Below are 17108 nucleotides of genomic sequence, written 5' to 3' on the forward strand. Positions count from 1 at the left end.
CCATACAAGGTGTTTTAGATAAAGGCGTCCACCAAATGCCATATGTTAGGTTATGTTTTGATGCTGCCAAGTTTAATTTTGCCAATACTGCCTGAAGCCTTGGCCAAGCTGTTCATACAAATAAAGTAAAATTCATAACTGATAGGCCTATCAGCATCACCTCCTGTGCACCAGAGGATTTTTCCCAGGAAAGACCTACCAGACACCGTGTGTTTAGAACAGCAAATGGAAAAGCTTTCATGAACTGGGTATTGCTTGAATCACTACTGCATTATATCAATCAGCAAAATAGAGTAGCAAATGGCTATTTAATTTTCATGAAAATGCACAGATTATTACTTTAGAAGCCAACTCTCAGATATGTCTTACACAACCCGGCAGAAGCTCTTCAGAGCATGTGGTTAGTTTGTTGGTTATAAAGGCTCAGTGAGTTAAAATGCAGCTGTCTTGTGTGGCTTTGATCAGTAACAAGGTCAAAGATAAGACACCATCTGCCCTCTGTCCTTGGAGAGGAAGAGGCTCAGTGATAGGGACAGGGATACTGGATGTGCTGTCTGTACATTTTAGGGTTGGGAATAAATGAGCAAAGGATAAGGGCTCAGTGAAGACTTGGTTTCAAGAACTCCAGTTAGCATTTTAATGCTACATTTTGTTTACGTATTTACAATAGAAAATAGAATTACAAACATATTTGTAAGTTAATGAGACTGTGCAGAAGCTTTTATAATTTATTTTGATATTTATGTTATGATTATTGCTCTCCATATCCAATCTAATTGACACACACACACTCCTCTTTTGGCACTTACTTTGAGAAGTCGACCATGCTGGAAGTTAGCTGCTACTCTGTGCAGTGTGTGTGGTGTAGCTGGGACTGCTGATAGAGAGAAAGAGAGAGAGAGAGAGAGAGAGAGAGAGAGAGAGAGAGAGAGAGAGATTGGAGTAGAGTAATCACCTAGCAACTGCTGCTCAAAGGAAGTCCACTGCCGGCTGCTCTCTGCTGGGCTCTGAGGCTAACGCAGTCTGCTCACACTGCTCTCACACAGCAGCATGGAGGCTGGGGCACCGGAGCTGCTGGACCATGCTGGATATGACCCATGACTAGTTTGTCACACTGGGACTCTTAGAATTGGACTCACTTGCTTAGAGAGTTTGTTAACACCTGGATTAAGAGGGTGTGGAGGACCTTCCAGTCACTAACAGCAGTCATAGGCTAAGTACATACATGGAACGCTGGTAGCATCCTTAGGTAATCTTTACTTTGACAAACTTCTTAACAATGCAATGCTCATTTGTTTCATGGGAAATACTGTATAAGTTACTGGAATTGGAACAAATTGAAGATTGAGATTTGCACAGAATCTTGTTTTTGCTGATCACTAACATGTAGCAGCACAATCTGAAAATTGTGAATTTGCATTCCAAATGAAAAAATGTAAATATTTAATTTACATTCTAAGTATAAAAATGAAAATGTAGAATTTACATTCCAACTATCGCTGTTTGGAGGAAAATCTAAAAATACAGAGGTGAGTCGAGACTCTTGGGAGGGTCTTCCCCCAGTTGTTTTCCCAAATGGCTGGAAGTGTGCCTGTTTGAAAAGGGTCCAGAATAATTTGAGAATGCCTTGAGAACAGAGAGTTTGTACTATGCATGTTATGTAATCCGGGGTGAATTATTCAACATACAAGTGTGCATTCATGCACAGTGATGCTCAGAGTGCAAGACGTGCTCAAGCATGAAAGACTAAAGAGGAGCTTGAACTGAGGATGCACTGACATGACTTGGTTGTATCTTCCTTGATCCTTTGTAGTGACACAGATAAGGCTAGGATTTTCAAAGCATAGCAGCCATGTGCATCAGATAGAGGTATGTATATTCAGCATTTTTTCCAATGCATGCAGACAAGCTTTACACAATAGTTTATACACAATGTGCACAGGGGAAACAATGGAAATTACCCATTAGTCATGATTAGAGGACAGTTTTAGTGGTGTTGGAGAGCTCTGCTACTGTAGTGTGCGAACAGTGCAGTCAGTATGTCAGAGTGAATTAAGCAAAACATTTAGTTGGCCAAGCTTCCCTGGAGGAATACAGAATGGCACATCTGTCATTGCAGACATTTATAAATCCTTTTTTTTATGGAGGGGTAAGAGATGTTGTCTGGTGACGAGTCATACAGTGCTCTTAGTATATTCGGATGTCTCTCTATACTCAAATACCCTGCAAATATAACTCTTTCTCCTGTGATTATGTTGTCCTGCAACTCCTGATTATTCAATTTCTTTGAATATTATATATTTCAACTGTGTGAGCAACTTCAATTTCATAGAATATCTCTTCCATTGTATAGAATATCTCTTCCTTTTTCATATGTGTTTTGTTGTTGTTGACCTGGTAGTAGATAACCTTCATCTTACTGAGATACAGTTCAATTAAATTGCACTCAGGTTCAAAGTCATGATTTAGTGTAAAAAGATTTTAAGTGTAAAAATTGCAGATGCTGCTACTACTAAGATGAGGTGGAAGTTAGTTTTTATTCCGAGCATCTGGATGGGATATGAGGTTTAGGCGTTTTCCCACATCTCCGGTAACTGTCTCATCATATATATCACTTCAAAGAACATAATTCTCATTCTGAGTGTGTTGTTAACACCTCTCACCTACTCAAATGAATCCGCTTGAAGCCACGCATCAGATCATGATCTCCTAATATGATGGAATCACTCGAGAAAGATTACATGGTGCTCTGCGTGATTTGTTTTACTGAGTGAAATCAGACACAGTAAGCCATCTGATTGAACCATTGTTTTGGCTCATATCTGGCTGCCGAACCATGACTTTGACGAGGATTAGTTGACCTGGTGGAATACACCTAAAGGTCTATCCATGCTTCACTCACTGCGTGCAGTCAGAAGCACTCACACTGCTGCTTATCACAGCGGTGAACCTTGTGTGAGGAGCTGACTGTGAGTGGCAATGGAGCCTGATTTTGCCTTGTGGCTTCTGACCCACTATTTGTGAGTAATGCTGATCTGTAGTGATGAGTGATCCTAAAGTGCCTGCATGCCTCTTCCCTTTGTTGTTTTCCATTTTTTGACTTACATTTGAATTTGTGTTTCAAAGGAAAATGACTAAGGAAAATGGTCTAAATTTTGCATGAACAAGGTCTGTAATTCTTCAAGTGGATAAAACAATTGGAATATCAGAAATGCCTTTTTTTTTTTATTTACTCTCAGATTTGTACATTACTCCAGTATTTCCTCAGTTTTAATCTCTCTAGGTGATGCATGAAGTGAAATGATGCTCTAAATCGTCTGAGATGTAAAATGATAGAGGCAAATGTGTGAGTATAATCAGACTGATAAATGTAACTGTTTTGAAGTGACTGTCATCATTACTTTATTGGGTTACATCGAGTGTGAAATTCAACTCCTAATGCAATGAAGTGGAGAGAGCAACAAGAAACTAGAGGAGGAATCCCAACCGCATATTGCAAAGAGTGTTTTTCCCAGTCAAAACCACAACTCACACAGCATTAGTGTCAGACTGAGATGTACTGTCATTTGATGAATCAATTTTCCATTTTGCTGTGTCACAGATAAAATAGAAAATGTTTGCATTATTACATTTATCAGGATTGATCTCCTGTAACAGCTTATAGAAGCGAGTGTGCTGCGTGTCACAAGGGGGAGGGACGTCATTACTAACAAAATAAAAACTGAGTGCTTTTACACACCTGACAATAGTCCTAATCCTCCTCTAAAACAACATCCCCGCCCTGCTCTCAGCCCCCCGGGGATCATGGCTTTATTGGTTCAGACGGTTCATCTCATTTGCTCATGTGCTGTCCAGTTTAAGTGCTCATCCCAATCCTAAATCCTTTAATTGTCAACAAAGTGAGATAGGTCGAAGTGACTCTGAAGCCTTCATTTCTGTTGCACTTCCTTGAGTTTATTGACACTGAATAATTAACTAGAAAAACATGCTGTTGTTTGAATGTTTGTAAAATCCCGTCCTCATAGTCTCATTCAAACACTGGTGAAAGTATTTCTGTAATGTAAGTGTGATGTTTTCATTAATCTATGTTGTTTAGTATCTCAAAGACAGTGCCAAGTCAGTTTGTGTTTTGGAGTTGATTAGGGGAGATGCTTTTGAAAACTGAGGTCACTGAGACATTTTTAAATGGCTCCTTAATTGAGGGAAAAGCTGTGCGCCTCTAAGGGGATGTTAAGGTGATTAACTGACTTCAGAGGGAATTGAATTGAATTTAAAACTTGACCTTTGAGAGTACGCTGCCATCTAGTAACAAATTACTCCGGAGTTGTAGCTTTCATTGGGTCTCTTCTGACCAGAAGATAGAAAGGTGGAGTGAACTGGCATGTCACTAATGGTCCTCAATCAGCTTTTTATTGACCCAGAACCTCGACTGACTGGCATCTAACCAGGTTTTTCTTGTCTTTTACCACAAGTGAATTTTGCACCATTGATTAACTTAATTTACTTCGCTAAATGTATAATGAAATTTGTTTTTTTATCAATTTGTATTGGAGTGATGTGCAGTGGGGTTGGCTTTATCTGATGAAGTGAAGTCTTGGTGTGTTTACTTAGAGATGCAGGATTGAGCTTTATTACCTCTGCCAAGGAGGTTACATTTTTAGTTTGTCTGTCTGTCTGTCAACAGGATATCTCAAAAACGTGTTAATGGATTTCCATTAAATTTGGTGGACAGATAGGACTTGGCTCAAGAAACAATCTAATAGACTTTGGTGGTGATCCGTATCTGGGATTTCCACCATTCGATGATTAATGTTTTTTAGCCACAACTATGAAACTAACATAGAGACATAGAGACTTGATTCTTAATCTTAAAGTCATGTTTTCAGGATTAAGAAAGCAATTTAGCTTAAAATATAAGTGATAAAATTGTTCAGTGTTGCTGGAGGTTTACGCTCTCTGAGTGCCTTTTCCTTGATGCCATTGCTCTTGTCATGTAGTGCATAAGACCTATCCTACTGTCATCTGTGTGGCTCGTTGATGTAGGCTGATTTGACCCCTTTATGCACCAGTGTCATGAACAAAGATATGACATTTACATGAGCACATGCGTGCAGTATAATGTTCATTACATAACAGCTGTAATGCTGCGAGGCACAGTGATGTATAAGCCACTTACAGCTCTATTGTCATGCTCTGTTTCCTCTGTGGCTGTCCTGCAGCTCGTAAGTGCTTTCAGACAAACGTGCTGAGAAGGGCCATTCAAAATACCTAATCTAAGAAGTGTTTAACAGGGCAAAAGAAAAAACAAATGAGCTAACAAAAAATTAGGACTAGAAATTGAGAACTAGAAATTGTTAAAAGAAGAAGCAGAGATTGTTATTTGTTATTATGAATGAATATAGTGAAAAATGTTCCCCAAAGATGTTTTATATTTAGATAATTAAAGATGTATTAAATGTACTTTTGGCCAGTTTTCACAGTGTTAAATCATAAAAATAACCTCTTTACTGATTTTCTCTTCTTCTCTTTACTGATCCTTTTAATTGTGACTATTACTCATTAAACCTTTGTACATTAGCATGTTAGAATAAGGTGCTGAAGACAAGAGTTTCGATTCCCAGTATAATCTGCGGTAATCCCTTTTGATCTTTTAAGACAACAGATTTAGCTGGCTTTATATAGTGAGCTGCTCCTTGGTACAAATATTCTGGTACAATGAGGAGTCAAATGTCGCACGTAAAGTAAACAAAGACCGCTTGAGCCAAGTGAAGTCATGAGGAGTATACTATATTTCGCTGATTCGTGCACAGATTTATATCAGGAGCTTGTTACAGCTGAGTACAGATGACAACCTGATAAAGGATGAGCCAAATGCTTTCTGCCGCTCCTCAAATAAGCCAGTGGGATGTGTGGATTTGATTCTGATCCTTCCCTTTAGAGCTGTGAGATGAATGAAGCAAGATTGGAGCGAGGCAGTTGGCCGAAATCTCGGTATTTATCCAAACTACCAGCTGTGAGTGTCAGCTGTGGATTTAAATACCCTGCCATGGCCTTGTTTATTCATGGGCTGAAAGAAAGGAGCTGCGAGGACAAAGTTGACTTTAACTAGTTCTAATGCTGCTGCCATCTTTAAGCTCCTGTTTTGTAATGATTGACACATACATCAGTAATGTAAGGTGATCACTGTGATATTTATGATAATTCAGGTGTGTTGCATTTTCACATGTTCAGTGAAACTGACATTTTGTTGATATCTGAGATGATTGTGTTATCTCCTATGTTTTATATGTTCCTGCATTTTCTTCCTTTTTTACAGAAATATCGTCAGTGCATGGCTGGATTGCTCGCCCCACCTTATGGTGTGATGGAAAGTGGTACCAGCAGTGACAGTAAGTAGCCCTGCAGTGCTATAATTTTACATCTGAGTGTTTCAGACTCAACAATCACAGTGTTGATTTGCATCATTTTGGGCTCAAAGTAATTGTATTAACCTTCTTCACAGGATAGACTAAGGCAGATTTTGAAAGCGTTCTTTCAACTCTAGTGCAGTTGATTCTAATGGGATTTTAAATAGAATATTTGACGTTAGAGTATTGCAGTGCACATGCGACTTCATCATGACCCAACTGTCACAGTAAGAGTTGGCTATGCACAGGGTTGAGTAGGTTACTTTCAAAATGTATTCCATTACATTTATTACAATTGCAATCAGTAATGTAATCCAAGGGATTACTCAAACTCAGTAATGTATTGTGATTACTTTCAGTTACTTTCAGGTTACTTTGCCATATATGTGGTTTAAAGGTACAGATAAGAAAAAGTGAAAAATTACAAAGTTCAGGAAATTTATTTCAGGTATGCAGAAAAACAAATTTTCTTTGGTGTGACATTTTTTAAAGACGTTCAACACCTGACACTGTTTAAATGGCCTTCTGAGTTTCTCGCTTTCACTTTAAAAGTATTCCCAGAAGTAATCCTCTATTTTTTCACAAGTATCTGTAATCAGAATACAGTATTTTTTAGGTAATGTAACAGAATAGTTTTTTTTTATTTAGAATACGTAACGCAAGTATTTTTTTTTACCACCCAACCCTGGCTATGCTTCTTTAGCCACTGGCATTGTGAAAAAGGCTGATATTTCTATTTATGCTTTTACCATTGCAACTTAACTCAATATTGACTTAGCTTTGCTCAAACAGAGCGCTTAACTTTACTCAAAGTCATTCACCATAAAAATGATGAACAGCAGTGCATTTCAACAAGAAAATCAAAAGAGTCTATTGGCTACTGGCAATGGGCTTATGCTGCTATGTAGGCATTTATTGTCGCAAGTCAACTACCAGTATTGATTAAAACACATTTAAAATCAGCAGGCTTGCATCTACTTCTTTTCAGAGGATCAATTTACATATGTAAATAACGTAAGTATAGTCAAGATGTCAGCATACATGTCCATGTGACACAATTTTCTCAATCTGAACAAATGTCACAGCCGTGCTTCCATTTTTGATGCCGTCACACTGGCTTTGTGAAATCAAGCATTCATCAGAGAATCAGAGAGAAGACCGCCTCCCATCACTGTTTTGCTACTAAAGGTCTCAGGATAGCTGATCACTTCAGTGACTCGTTTTGCTTTCATACCATTAATCAAAGTCAAGATTTTACTTGACTTTGATTTTTACTTGAATTTTTTTCATGAATGATGGATATATTGTTTTGTAAAGGAGATTTTCCTCTATCGTTTTGTCCAAAACAAAGAGGGCTTTTACTCAGAATTCATAAGCTCAAACTCACTCAAAATAAAGATTATATTAGTTTGACTTCTGGGCTGATGTTGAAAGGCTGATGTTGCTGTGTTGGCATTTAACATAGTTAGGTGCTTGGTCGGGCTCTGTGTGTTTGTGGGTTTGCAAGTGCTTAGGGGAATTACAGCATGCGCTCTTTAGGCCGCTCAGAGCCCCAAGAGCCCTGCATAAGGGAAATACAGAGTGCACTTGTACACCAGGCAGTACGGTAGAAGTCACACAAGCATCAACCAACTGGAAGTAGCTTGGTGATTTTCTAACTGTAGTGGCTGAGTCAACGCATGAATTAAATATTTTGTCCAGCAATTCTCTTAATTCCAACAACACTGTGCACTTTGGTGTTAACAGGTGAAGATTTTGAACTCAACGTAGTTTCACTCACTCTAGTCATGCATACCTCCATACCCCATCCCTCCACCTAGAAAGCACTGGCACACTTGTTCATCATAAGTTATAGCAATGAAACACTCAACTCTCAACTCAATCATACTCATTCACCTTAAAAATGAAAATGCTTGCATCCATCTTTTTATCCCCAGATGATAATATTTTGGATTATCGTTCCTTAAATCCAATCCAGACCTCTGCATGCATGTGCTACATTCGTATTGTTGTGAACAAATTGAGATGACACTTGAATGAGTGGTGTGATGTCACATGGACCAACATGACAGCATCACAAATAAAAAGACGGGCGGCTATGTTGACTGCTCAGAACAATAATAAATACAGATTCTGTACAGTCCCATGGCACAGAGATAGAAACAGAGGGTGAAGACAGACACCATAAAGAGACGCCCCTTTAATGTTCAAATTTACGTTTTGTCTCTCTTCCTACTGAAGCGGTCATAACTTTTCACATATTCTAACAACAAAAATGACATCTATATGATATCTACTGCCCATTAAAATGCTCCTTCCCTTCCCCTTGCTTCCTGGTAGGAACCCCACTCCATTTTTATGTGGTGTTGACAAATAGTTCTTTCTGAATACACGATGAGGATTGTGGCCAGTGTAAATTTAGAAGAATTCTGTTTAATATAAGGTTGGTTTTTTTTTTGCAATTTTTCAGTCAAGGTTTTGCCTATTGGATATTGTTAGCCCAATGGTCAGGTGGTCCTAAGGGTCACACATTATGCAACATAAAGGTAACAATAGAAACATCTTAGGAAAAATGATCGTTTATCATTTTGTTCAGAATAATCAGGAATTTCACACAGAACTGTGAAAAAACCTAAACATGCAGTTGCTTGATTTTTATTCCTAGATGTCCAGCCACTTGCATGAATTTTACATTTCAGTCTGATGTAGCTCTTGTTCCACTTTCACTGTATTTTGTGGATTCTGTCTTTGTTTTTGTGGTATCAGCAGTCTGAAAGGCAAGTCTAAGAATAGCTGGGTTTTTCCCTGCAGATACAATTGTGACTGAGCAGGCTTGACTGATTATGCTGTTTGTCCTGGAGGGTACAGTACAAGCTTCGCTCCTGACGCTGAGGAATAACCACACCCTTCCAATAAATCCTCTGTGGGACTGTCACATAGAATAAGAACACTGAACACTTATTTTCCATTTTTCACAGCATTTTGCTGCCTCTGTACAGTAATGCCTGTAACTCCATGTGTTAATAGAGTCTGATAGGATGCTTCATAAAAGAAAAATTCATCATCAACCAAATTAACACACAATTCAATCTGTTGGGACAGATCAGCCAAGATTCTCCATAATGTCGTCAAATGACAAATCCTGAAGATGCCTCATTGACAATTAATATAAAAATTGGTGACAAGTATCCAGAATGATTTTACAGGGATATGGGTACGGTTTCTGGTTCGCTACAAAGAAATATATCTCATTTTTCAAAAGTAGACCAAATAGAAGAACACAGAGAAAGAAAATTGGGTGCACATGACCCAGCATTTAAATCAGAGGTAAATGATCCAAGCTACAGAGGGATCACCTCATTTTGCATAAAAATGGAAATGGAAAATTTACAAAGCTTTCAGGTCCTTGAAGACACATATGATCCAGAAAACTATGTCAGCATGTTCCAATTCATGGTGTGAGTTTTGCTGGAAAAAACATGTTTTTTTATTACTCCCAAACTTAAGTCAACACTATGTAGGCTCATAGCTAGGGCAGGACATTTCAGTGGTGGCTTTTATTTTGGCTGACTTGTGGTTAAGGAGATTTCTTTAGTTGACATTTCTGGCATGTTTTTTGTGTTTAATTAGCCACTATTATTTTTTTTTTGCCTTACAAGTCCATATTGCGCTCTTTCAGTGCTCTTGTTTTTTGCATCTATTTTACAGCTAGAGTTTCACTCCATATTTAATTTAATGATCCCACTGAGTTTTTTAATAGATATTTGTTGTTCTGTGCATCGCATTACTTAATTATTCTTTTTTTCTTCCAAAAGGGACAAAATTTTACACTTATATTTCAAAGGCCAAATCACCTAACTCCTGATATTAATCTGGCTGCATCGTAATCTATTTACCCATCTTTTGTACCTGGACTGTGAAACTCAAGTGTAAATGACTGTAAATCATTTTGATGATTTAAACCAAGATGTTGACTGGCAACTTTGTTCCTTATCTGTTTTATGTGGAAATTGTTTTTAATAAAAACTAAGTATTAAGAAAAAAGCATTAAGAAAGCAAAACTAAGTATTTGAAGCCCACAAATGTAGTCTCGGGTTCATTGTTTATGGAACAGTTCCAAGATTCAATTTACAATTTTTTTTATTTATTTAATTGAATTAGTTTCCCTCAGTTTAAAGACAACATTGTGTACAGGTCTATCAAGACTGTTCAGATCTATTTTCTGCTTTTCCCATCCAGGAATGCCGGACAAAGAGAACATAAGAAACAACTCATTCGTTTCAGTCTCCAAACATCAGAATAAGGTAGTTTTAAGGACTCATTTTATATCATTTAGTGTTACTGCGTCTTGTTAAAACTAGGCTATAACTCATTTGGTCATTGCTTGCATTTTGCCTGATGTAACAGCATCCTTTACTGTTACTCACCTCTCCAACAGAGGATGGAAGTAAGTCTGGAATGTGGAGTTTGTTTAAAGTCTGTCTAAATATAAACAAGGTGGAGGTGGAGGTCCTGTCTCCATCCGTAACAGTTCCTGTCCCACCTTGCTCCTGTGGCCGTTTCCTTGCCACTGGACTGATAACATGGCACTCCGGCAGATTTATTGTGGCTTGTGCTCGGCGTGTGCTTTGTTCCTCCAGAGGGTTTTAGACAGAGGTTAGCCAAAACATATGCGCTCTATAAATATCAGCAGAAGAGGTGGAATTCATAGCGCAAGCATGACCCTCCTCCATTTGTCCTGTCGGCCTCATCACGCTGTTGGTAAACATTTACCCTGTTTAGAAATTCAACATTTGATTTGTCATGTAAAAATAGAAATGCCTAAATTGTTTTTCCCCGTTATGTAATGAGGAAACACAACTCTAATTCTACTTTAGCGCTGTATAAATATTAACTACACGAGCCCGGCCTCTGTGGATATACTGAATGGGCTCGTCGCCTAATAAATAAATGATGAGAATTTAAAGGCTTCACATAAATGCATGTTTATGTCACATCTGTGAGTTACAATGCTCTCTGAGGCATATAGAATGCATTTTAAATGTCACAGCCCCCTCATGCTTCACTCACACACACACACACACTCACACACACACACACACACACACACACACACACACACACACACACACACACGCACACACAGACACATGCACACACATTGTCCTTTGAACAGTTGAAGGCATCAGTCAAGACTCTGGTAACACACCATTATTTTTAAGTCAGAAGCAATAAAGGAAGCCATAAGTTCAATTAAAATGGACAGCAAAAAAAGCACATAATGTCAAGTGTGAGTCATAGCTGTGAGGAAGACATTAATGTGACCCTCAATGAGAGGAAACCCACTGGTTATGTAGCATGACTTGTCAGATATGTTGTGTTTTGCCCTGATGTCTTTTTATTGCCAATTATTGTAGCGTTGTGCTTAATTTTGACCTTTCATTTCATCCATTCCTCTAATGTTGAGTTCTATGTCATCAGTTGTACAGCTTCAATTTTTGTTGTCGTCCACGATGGATTTTTTATTTGCCAATTCCAGTCATTTTCTGTTTCGTTTTATTTTGCAGAAGTCACTCTTTGAAAGTGCAGCCAAACCCCACCCTAAATCCATTTCCCAGGTAGTAAACACGATCACATCAGTCGGGGCCAATGCTTGCCCGATGTACCTGTTAACATAGCAGATACTCAGCATGGCTCTATTGTGAGATTCAACTTCAAATTCTACTCTGCCCAAGGTGCCGTCGGAGAAGATCCTGCAGGCGGGGAAGGTTCTCCGTCACGCCATCCTCTCCAGAGCGCCGCACATGATCAGAGACCGGAAGTACCATCTGAAGACATACAGGTTGGTTTGGGCCTCTGGTCTCTGCTGGATTTCTGGAGGATTTCATCACCTTTGCCTTTTTATATGTAGGTGCTGAAGGGCTTCTTTGTCAGTAGTTCATCATATGTGGGTTTGAGTAGGTTGTATTCCAATATACTGTAGCTTTGTCATCAAAATTGTAATCAGTAACAAACTCAAACTCAGTGATAACTTTCATTTTCAGATTGTTTTGCCTTATTTGAGGTGTAAAGGGACCGATATAGATGAGAAACAGTTGCCTACAAACACAGATTTTGTCCTGTGCCACATTTTAGAAACACATTGAACACCTGCCACTGTTTAAATGGACTTTAAATGTGTTTGAGTTTCTTGCTTTCAGTATTTCCAGAAGTAATCGTCAAATTTTTCCCAAGTATCTAATCAGAATACATTGTTTTTTTAGAGAACATAACAGAATACAGTTAAATTTTTTTTGTATTTAAAGTATGTAACACTGTCACAAGTATTCGGTTATGTATTCCGCAACCCTGAAATGAGTATATTATAGTCCAGCAGATGTGTTTTGGCTCTGAAATGTCTCTGCTTTGTGTTTCACAGGCAGTGTTGCGTGGGGACAGAGTTGGTTGACTGGCAAATTCAGCAGAGCTCATGCGTCCACTCTCGCATCCAAGCTGTAGGCATGTGGCAGGTGCTGCTGGAGGAAGGTGTTCTCAACCATGGTGAGATTTCTGGACCGTGTTTGTGTCTGCGCACGCTGCAACGCAAAGCAGAATCATTGGATTTAAGCCATGTTGTCTGTGTTGTTTTTGCGACGCAGTGGACCAGGAGCTCAGCTTCCAGGACAAGTATCTTTTCTACCGCTTCCTGGATGATGAACAGGAGGGCGCTCCCTTCCCCAGTGAGGAGGAGAGGAAGGAGAGCCAAGACGAACTGCAGGATACCCTTCTCCTTCTCTCGCAGATTGGGCCCGACGCCCACATGAGAATGATTCTGAGAAAACAGTAGGGCCCTAAAGCAATAATCTGGAGGAGCAATGTCTGCCATTCAAGGTTTAAAGTTGATTAGTGGGATGCTGTTAAGATTGTTTTTTTTCTCCATATTTCCTGTTTTCCAGTCCGTCAGAAAGAACAGCAGATGATTTGGAGATCATTTATGAAGAGTTGCTCCATATAAAGGCCTTATCTCACCTATCTACCACTGTGAGTATAGATTCTCTGCCTTATGCATTAAGTGTGGTCATAGGAATCCTATTGACACTGCAGAAATTGCAACTGGCTCTGTCTCCTGTGTCAATATAAATAATGCTCAGCTCTTCAGATTTTATGTCACGCTCAAGAGCACAGCCTGTTTAGAGTTGTAAACAAGAAGGAAAAGATGCAAGCATGCAAATTGCCAGCAGCACACACACCTTAGTGTATGCATCTAAAAGACTACTGATCGTCACATTTATAAATATTTGCATACTCATTCTGCAAGTAAAATCATTCATTTTAATTAAAGTTCAGCCAAAAATCACTCATGTCAGATTGGCTGCTGCTTCAATTAAAATGATATCTTGTAAAACACAATTTTACATGAGCAGGGTTTTGAGATTACAAGTAGCAGGCTAGAAACACTTTGTGCAGAGGTATGGTTCTCCTCTTTTGGGATGCTCCCTGCTGCAGCAGTAAGTAAAACAAATCTGTGTCCCCTGTTTTCACAGGTAAAGAGGGAACTGGCAGGAGTGCTGATCTTTGAGTCCCATGCAAAGGCAGGAACAGTGTGTAAGTAATTTGACAAAATAAGTAAGTAATGTGACACTGACTTTGCCACAAAATCCCGGTGTCCTGGATAACCTTTTCACACCGTCAAGCTACACTGATGATTGTTTTATAAATGCATTACACAGAGGCAAAATTAATCCAACAAATCCCAGATTAGGCTCTATTAGACTACCAAAGCTTTTCTTTGTGTTTCTGAAATCAGTTTATGTGTCCTATCATTGACTTGGGGGACTTTCGATTTTTTTGAAGGTGTTTTGAAGGAGAAGGTTGATTAGAGGTGAGGTGCAGATCTGTTTTTAACGATGTCTTTTCTCTCCCAGTGTTCAGTCAAGGGGAGGAAGGCACTTCATGGTACATTATTCTAAAGGGCTCGGTCAATGTTGTCATCTATGGAAAAGTAAGTATTTCTCCAAGTGAGATCAGGTTATACGTGAAGACGTTGGAGTTCATAATATCACGCTGAAGTTAGTTGCCAGTTGGTCAGTAACTAGTCAGTACAATGTGCTGCGCAGGGTGTTGTCTGCACGCTGCATGAAGGAGATGACTTTGGGAAGCTTGCTCTTGTCAACGATGCCCCCCGTGCCGCCTCCATTGTCCTGCGAGAGGATAACTGTCATTTCCTGAGAGTAGACAAGGAGGACTTCAACAGGATCTTGAGGGTGAGTGTCTGTTCAACATCTTCCGATGGAGAGAAAATCAGTAAATGTCAGTAAATGGCACTATCGCCCTCTGTTGGTCAAATATCAGTATTGCAGCTGTAAATGTTAAAATTACTGCATGTGCTCTTTGAAGCAGCATGCCAGCCCCAGCAGCCATTATCTCACTCATCCCCCTAATGATGTACAAAATGACTTGTGTAACTTCAAGCTAGATATAAAAGGCAGATTTGTGTGTCAGTGGCTGTGGATATAAACTTGTTGTCTGGGAAGTCTGCCAGCTGTGAGCTGTGTCTTCATCATTCATTTCCTGCTTTGGCTGGAATACAACAGCAGGGTCTTGATTGGGAAGTGGGTGCTAGTTATCTGTGTGGCGAGGGACAGAAGGCAGACGGGCAAGCGGTCTTTGTATGTGATGCGGATCTGTGCATACTGTAGAGGAATGAGGCAGTTTGTTGACCCCTCCTGCTGGCTCAGGCTGTCAGAGTGCTGACCTCCAGACTCTGCCTGTGCGCCGGACAAGCCGACTAATCCACTCTGCTTAGCGACCAGGGCCCGGATGTCATGCCACCGCCTCCGCATGTGGAAAACCCACGGCCAGTTTTGATTCAGAGTGCAGAGAGTAGATCCTCACTGCAATTTTGGGATGAATGTGTGGTGGTGTAAACATTGCGTTCAGTTTACCACACGCTACTCTCGGCCGGTAGCGGAAAGGCAAGCTCATACTCACTTACTAATACAGATACACCAGATAGAATTACATACTGAAACTGCAGACAATCATCCAGTATATTCTTCCTTATATAAGTGATTATGACTGTTTCCTAGTGCTCAAGTGTCTTGATCTGATCAATTATCTTCATCACCTTGAACAGTTTCTTGGTCGTGTGTCATGGAATTAAAATGCATGTTTATGTGTATTTACTGTGTGTGTGTATGTGTGTGTGTGTGTGTGTCAAGGATGTGGAGGCCAACACAGTGCGTCTGAAGGAGCACGATCAGGATGTGCTGGTCTTAGAGAAGAGTCTCACTGGCAGTCGAACCTCCATCCACGGAGCCACATCCTCCCATTACAAGTAAATGTACCCACTTCACAGGCTCTCACCCGCTCAAACACCAGTGTTTAACAGAGCTTGATTTGTAGAGGACAGAGGTTGAAAGACAGTGTGTGTGTGTGTGTGTGTGTGTGTGTGTTGTATCTGATCTATACATTTACAGCACAACTGGCTGATGTTTGCATTTAAACCCGTTAAATAGGGCTGAGTGTGCTTTAAGTTCCCTACACTGTATAAAGCAAAAGTAATGGATGGCTTAGCGATATATTCTCTGTAAACTAAAGAGTCAGTGACAGGACTCAGTTAACTTGCTGGGAGCGTCTCCTTAATGCAATCTGCACAGAGCAGGTTGGCCAGCAAACAGCATTGTGGGAAATTACCCCCAGCCACCAACTACATGCTGATAAATTTGAACTGTGTAAGTTTATCTACTCTACCGGCCACTTAGGCAGGTAACCAGCCACCATTTATATGTCTAATATAGTCTAAAAAACATATTTGGATGTTAAAATAGTGAAAGTGTCTGGTGAATTTTGGAACCTATCAGCCACTGTGACTGGCGGATGAAAGCGGTCGCTCCCTGACCGCGCAGGCAGCACAAGCACAGCATAAGCCTGCGAGCGAAAGCAGCCGAAGAGTGTTATCTTAATGGAGGCATCTGTCACTGAACCATGGTCGCTGTAATATAGAGAGACACATTAATGGTAATGATGGCCCGGCTCCTAGGGGAAAGGCAGGCCTGGCAAGTCACAATTACTTGGCCAGGGTCGCCCTCTAATCAACTCCGCTCCTCACACATAAAGAGTGGCAAGAGTGTCAAGCTTGTGTCCTCCCCCCCTGAGTGGCGAAGACACAACATTGCTTCCAGCTCCCTCTCGTGATGCTGTTAGCAAGTAATGAAAACAACCGCGGCTGGGTTGTGTTGATTCTCCTTCACAGAGCGGCTGCCCCTGCCTTTTTTGGCTTCTCCCGCGGCACTTGCCCAGGCTCCCCTTAATCTTCAGCCGGCCAAGAACTCTGTGATTGTAAATAGGAATGTTATCAAATGAAGCAATCACAGACACATATTCAAGTAACACAAATCAGTCAAGTGCCATGGCCATGTCATTAAGCACTAAGAGCCAGTGTTTCTTGATTAGTGAAGGGTGTGCTTTATTCCGTGTCACTCCAGATACACTGTGATGTCGGGGACGCCAGAGAAGATCCTGGAGCACTTCCTCGAAATGATGCGACTGGACTCTCAATTCACAGAGTCAGGTACCTGCGAACCGCGTACAGCATCCAATACATCAGACTAGTACCATAATCTATCAATATCTTGGTCATTAAAGATTTCCTTAAGGAGGTTCCTTCTACGCAGTGTGTGTATTATCTCCTCCACTCTCTCAGATTGTCTCTCAGATTGT

At 40.1% G+C, this 17108-nt stretch overlaps 1 protein-coding gene across 3 annotated transcripts in view; it reads left to right on the plus strand.

Moving 5' to 3' along the window:
• Positions 1-17108, plus strand: part of rapgef4a (Rap guanine nucleotide exchange factor 4a) — a 34237-nt gene that overhangs the window by 9718 nt on the left and 7411 nt on the right. For 2 of the 3 annotated variants that reach the window (XM_071917926.2, XM_078286046.1), the window contains 12 exons: positions 6317-6389; positions 10647-10711; positions 11975-12025; positions 12143-12249; positions 12826-12947; positions 13046-13229; positions 13343-13427; positions 13931-13991; positions 14312-14388; positions 14504-14650; positions 15608-15723; positions 16874-16959. In XM_071917926.2, coding sequence (XP_071774027.2) covers positions 6317-6389; positions 10647-10711; positions 11975-12025; positions 12143-12249; positions 12826-12947; positions 13046-13229; positions 13343-13427; positions 13931-13991; positions 14312-14388; positions 14504-14650; positions 15608-15723; positions 16874-16959 — 1174 coding nt within the window. The remainder of the gene's footprint in view (positions 1-6316; positions 6390-10646; positions 10712-11974; positions 12026-12142; positions 12250-12825; positions 12948-13045; positions 13230-13342; positions 13428-13930; positions 13992-14311; positions 14389-14503; positions 14651-15607; positions 15724-16873; positions 16960-17108) is intronic. The other variant, XM_071917923.2, reaches the window with a different exon arrangement.

This window comes from Centroberyx gerrardi, chromosome 10 (assembly GCF_048128805.1).
Source record: "Centroberyx gerrardi isolate f3 chromosome 10, fCenGer3.hap1.cur.20231027, whole genome shotgun sequence".
Taxonomy (NCBI): domain Eukaryota; kingdom Metazoa; phylum Chordata; class Actinopteri; order Beryciformes; family Berycidae; genus Centroberyx; species Centroberyx gerrardi.